We start from the raw sequence: 5,672 nt of genomic DNA on the forward strand, positions 1-5,672 counted from the left end.
TTGATTTACCATTCACTATGTGCCAGGCACTGTGTTAAGCATCCAGGAATCTAATGGGGGAGACAGCATGAAAACACTTATGTACAAACCAGATATAGATAGGATGGTTTGGAGATAGTAGAGGGAAGGCACTAGCATTAAGGGAGATCAGGGAAGGCTTCCTGTAGAAGGTGAGCTTTTGGACCTGAAGGAAGTCCAGGAAGCCAGGAGGCAGATATGAGAAGAGAAATATCCCAGGCATAGAATATCTTATGCAAAGACCAGCAAGTAAGGCTAGTTCACTGTAAGGAAAAACTTCCTACCAATGAAGGATGATGCCAGAGTAGAATTGTCTCCAGAAATATTGCCAAGACCCCTTCCTGGCCCTCTCCAAGCCCCAGATGGGTGACCACTTAGGATGATTCCTGGAGGAGATAGCTTCTGTAGGCTCTTCCAGCTGATACAGCATCACTTGGTATTTACCATCATTCTCAGTTGCTTCTTCTTATTTTTCAGTGCGAGGAGAAAATGGACTCTCTCCCTCCTCAGTATGCTCTGGAGCTCCTGACTGTCTATGCTTGGGAGCATGGGAGCCAGGAAACTAGATTTAACATGGCCCGGGGCTTCCAGACAGTCCTATACCTGATCCAGAGATACCAGGAACTCATGATCTACTGGACCCTCAACTATGGCATTGATAATGAGGTCATTGCAGATTACCTCTGTCGTCAATTGCGGAAACACAGGTACCAGAGATGGGGTGTCCCTCACCCCTGGCATCGGCAAAGCTTCCCAGCTGATGGCTCCAGTCTCCTGAGACTCCAACCGTAAAACCATAAATCAAGCCCCTAATTTGTAGCTTTTGCTGATTTCTGAGGTGTAAAGGTTTGCCTGGAAAATTTAACTCTAAGGAGCCCCTTGGAGCTGGGTGTAGCAGAAGCAGCTTTTCTTCCTACAAGTCTTATCTCCCAGTTTAGATGGCTCCTCAGAATCTGGGTGCTCCAGGGAAGAAAGCACTGGGCTCTGAATCCGGAGACCAGGACTGAGGCCATTGGGGGATGTGACCTGACATTTTTGTGTTCAGGGCAAGCAAAATGGAACAGGTGGCAGCAGTGGGGTGGGCAGGGGTTGCTAGGAAAGTGTGTGATATGTTTCTGGGTGACCCAGGGTTGGGGGGACAGGAGAAGGACCAGAAGATCCTCAGTCTTAAAACTGGACTAAGATTTTTAGGATGCCCTAAATTTTTGATAACTGTCTTTCAGGAGAATGGGTTTTCTTTGTGATCCCCTGTATTTTGTGTTTAAAAACATTCTTCTGAGGAGTCTCTAAGTCTTCACTAGATGTCCAAAGGAGGCTAAGACATAGAGAACATTAAGAACTCTTGTTTTAAGGGGCAGCTAGGTGACTCAGTGGAAAGAACACCAGGCCTGAAGACAGGATGCTTCTTATCTGTGTCACCCTGGGCAAGTCATTTAGCCCATTGCCTAGCCCTTACCTAAAGTTCTGCCTTGGAACTGATAATTGTTGTTGATTCTAAGACAGAAAGTAAAGGTTTAAAAAAGCTCCTTTTTTAAGACTTACCTTTCAGAGAAGGTGTAGACATACACAGATAGAGGGAATTTTCTCATCTGAGAGTTCTCTACACCAGTGAAATCACAGGTTCTGTTCTTCTCCCTGTAGTAGTCTTTTTTTTTTTTTAAACCCTTAACTTCTGTGTATTGGCTCCTAGGTGGAAGAGTGTTAAGGGTGGGCAATAGGGGTTAAGTGACTTGCCCAGGGTCACACAGCTGGGAAGTGTCTGAGGCCAGATTCAAACCTAGGACCCTCCCATCTCTAGGTCTGGCTCTCAATCCACTGAGCTACCCAGCTGCCTGTCTCCCCCCCCCCCCTTTTTTTTTTTTTAACATAAATGTGCATACGGGATGGGAGAGAGGGGTTAAGAGGTGGAGGGGGCAGCTGTGCTAGAAAAGCCAGAGGAGCATTCCCATTGGTTATTCTCCTGCCCTGAGTGATTATTTCCATTAGGATGGGACCCACCAGCTCATCTCTGTACATCGATCCATCACAAAACCTTTATTAAGCTCTTACCAAGTGGTGGGCATATCTAGGGAGGGACAGGCCTGGAACAAATGGCTTCTTGGCCTTGGCTCTCTGGGAGGAATCTCTGCCTTAGCCTAAACTCTCCACCCTACCCTATAGGCCAGTGATCCTGGACCCAGCTGACCCAACTGGTGATGTGGGAGGTGGAAGTCGATGGCGCTGGGACAAGCTGGCACAAGAAGCTCAAATGTGGTCATCTGCCCCTTGTTTTCAAAACTCTGATGGGACCAGGGTAGAGCCATGGAAAGTGCCAGTGAGTAAGAGCCTTCTTGTGTGTGTTTGAGAGAGGAGGGAGAGAGAGAAAGAGAGACAGAGACAGACAGACAGACAGACAAGACAGAGAGAGAGAGAGAGAGAGAGAGAGAGAGAGAGAGAGAGAGAGAGAGAGAGAGAGANAGAGAGAGAGAGAGAGAGAGAGAGAGAGAGAGAGAGAGAGAGAGAGACAGAGACAGAGACAGAGACAGAGAAGAGAAAATGAAAATGAAAAAGAACACACTGTCTTGGGACTTAGGAGACCTCTCCTTGGCCCCAGAACTGAACAGTGTCCTTCCACTAGGTGCCAACTCTCCCAGTAAGCCCTGGGGCAGTCACTTCCCAAGACCTGTTAGTGACTCATTAGAAGATCACATTAGCTTTTGGTTTTAGCTTTTCACAGTCACATTGCTGGGTCCTGTCCAGCTTATACTATTCCCATTTGACAGATATCAACTGAGCCTCAGGGAGGATAAATATGCTGAATAATGCCAAGTGGACTGTCAGTGGGGGAAAACAGGATTAGCGTTTGGGGAGTCCCTCCCACCCTACCCCCAGCTTCCCTATGGGGAGCAAGCTAGCCTCTCTAATGCAAATGTGCTTATCTCCTGTTTTCAGGTGGAGCAGACCCTGGAATCCAGCAAGGTCTTGAACCTAATCAACCAGCCATAGCTACAGGCAGAAAATTCTTCACCTTTAGAATCCTTCACACCAGGAACTTTCCTATCTTATGTGTGATGTTTGGGACCCTTTAACACCCCCCTCCCCATAACAGGGTCAGGAAGCGCCTGCTTTGTTTGCTGCTTCTGGAATATGTGTTTGGATTAGTGCCCTGGTGAGGGTGGGGGGCAGAGCTGGCATACATTCTTCATCCTTTGGAGGGACACACATGAAGTTCCAGATTCTCTTTGAGGAGAGACCCCTGGAGAAAGAGAAAAGACATTTGGAGTGCCAGCTGCAAAAGGGAACCTGACTTCACAGTGTGTTCCTGATTTTGAACTCACTTTCCCCATCTTTGGGAAATTGCCCTTTAGAGGAGGCTGGGACCTCCCTATGGGTGAGCTACGAGGTCTTCCTCCCACTGTGTATCTCCCCTTATATTTAAATCTGTATGGTTTTCTGATTTCTGTTTGCTAATTACTTGAATAAATGGATTGATCAGCTATTGCCTAATCATGGTTATCTTATCCATAACTAAGCTTTGTGGAAAGAGGCCAAGCCAGGAAGTCCTCTCACCTTTTTAATGGAGGGAGAAGTCAGTGGCTTTTTGGGTGTAAACATCAAAATCTTGCACCTAGATAAGTAATATAGCTATAATTCCAGGCCAGTCCTCCCTATCTTAGAAGAGAACAGAGGGGCCAAGCTCATGGCTCTTCTCCTGAACCCTTCCAGGAAGTAGAGAAGGATGGGCAAGGGGCAGCTAAATGGCATAGTGGATGGAGTGCCAGGCCTGGCAGAAGGAGGACCTTGGCTCAAATCTGGCTTCAGGCACTTGTTTACTGTGTGAGCCTGGGCAAAATCCTGTTTGCTTAGCTGTCCCTGGGACAGGAGATACAGATTTAATAGAGACAGAGACAGAGATATCTATCATGCCTCCCTTAGAGCCAAGCTGACTAGAATACACTTGGGCATCCCAGATGAATATACACCTGATGTGGTGGGCTCAGATCTTACAACTGAATCAGGTGTGTTTGTCTATAAAGCTATTTGTATGTTTGTTGGGGCATTTGCCTTTGGAAAAGTAGAAGATATTCAGCCAAGAAGACTTATTGGAGAAAATGGCATTTCAGTGCTACACTGGAATAATAATAGGGAAGGGGCAGAGATAAAAAAAGAAAAGAAAGGAAAAAAACCTCTTGGCAGAGGTGGGGTAAAGTAAGACTGAGTCTCAAGGGCTTGGAACAGAAACATGAAGAGAGAAGAAAGACACTTTCTGATAGGGCCAATGGAGTAAGTGAACAGGAACTTATTTTTGTGAAGAAGGGGACAAAAGAGAAAATTTAGGTTTGTGGGGCAGTGTACAAGGGCCAGGGAAGCTAGATAGGTACCATAGTGGATAGAGTGCTGAGCCCCTGGAGTGAGGAAGTTCAAATCTTGCCTCAGATATTTACTAGCTGTATGACCCTGGCCAAGTAACTTTACCCAGTTTGCCTCAGTTTCCTCATTTGTCAAATGAGCTGGAGAAGGAAATGGCAAACCAATCCAGGTCATAAAAAGTTGGACACAATTGAGTTCCATTGTCATCCTTATTTTTCCTTAGGGGCTTTTGATTACTTTGCATTGGTGGGTTGGGAATCACAGTCTCAGGGTGCAAAAATGGCTGCAGAGGGGCAGCTGGGTAGCTCAGTGGATTGAGAGCCGGGCCTAGAGATGGGAGGTCCTAGGTTCAAATCCGGCCTCAGACACTTCCCAGCTGTGTGACCCTGGGCAAGTCACTTGACCCCCATTGCCCACCCTTACCACTCTTCCACCAATGAGCCAATACACAGACGTTTAAGGGTTAAAAAAAAAATAAACCAAAACAACAAAAAAAAATGGCTGCAGAGCCAATACCTTTTATTTTCCTGATTTTCCACCTAGGAGAGGGACAAAGGAAAAGGCCAATGGTTTAAAGGCCAGGAGCAAGAAGGTGGAGGAAAAGCAGAGACCCAAATAATCCACATTGTAGATAATCAGTCTTTGATTAATGAGAGCTGTCAAATTAGTGAACATGCAAATTGTTATTCTTGTCAGAGATAGTAACCTCTGGTCCTGAGCCAGAATTTATACCTTACATCCATAGAGCTGATGGAGGCAGCATAACACAGTGAATGGATTCTGGTCTTGAAGTTAGGAAGATCTGGGTCCAAATCTTGATAGATATTAGTTAGCTATGTAATAGCCCACTCCCTCCAGTGGTTCTTCCAAATCTATTCATCCCTCCATGGCTCCCATTTCCCTTCTCTCTTGACTGAGAACCCTGTTTCATATCTCACTGAAAAAATTGTGACTTTTGGCTGAGGCCTCTCTCTTTGCTCCTTATCTCACCAGATGTTCTCTGCTACTGTCTCCTCCTTCACCCCTATCTCACATGAAGAGGTGGCCCTTCTCCTTGCTAAAGCAAACTCCAGTATGTACACAAGTTATCCCATTCCATTCTTTCTCCAGCAAAGTGACCCTTCTAACGTCCTCACTTTCTCATTGATCTTCAGTCTCTCCCATTCTATTGGCTACAAAAATGCTTATTTCTCCCCATCCTCTCACTGAATTCCTCCCTTCCTCCTAACATCTGTGTTTTGTGTCTAAAGTCCTTAAGAAGGCTAAGGATCTCCTAAATGCCAATGGCCTTTTCCCAATACTCA

At 46.1% G+C, this 5,672-nt stretch overlaps 1 protein-coding gene across 1 annotated transcript; it reads left to right on the forward strand.

Moving 5' to 3' along the window:
• Nucleotides 1-495: 495 nt before the first annotated feature.
• On the forward strand, nt 496-3,086 carry LOC123255048 (2'-5'-oligoadenylate synthase 1-like; the record flags this gene model as incomplete). Its single annotated transcript, XM_044683910.1, has 3 exons — nt 496-725; nt 2,179-2,336; nt 2,950-3,086. Coding segments are annotated over 3 exons (525 nt in total), but the record flags the coding sequence as incomplete, so codon positions are not given.
• Between the last annotated feature and the right edge of the window lie 2,586 nt (nt 3,087-5,672).

This window comes from Gracilinanus agilis, unplaced genomic scaffold, assembly GCF_016433145.1.
Source record: "Gracilinanus agilis isolate LMUSP501 unplaced genomic scaffold, AgileGrace unplaced_scaffold38252, whole genome shotgun sequence".
NCBI classification, from domain to species: domain Eukaryota; kingdom Metazoa; phylum Chordata; class Mammalia; order Didelphimorphia; family Didelphidae; genus Gracilinanus; species Gracilinanus agilis.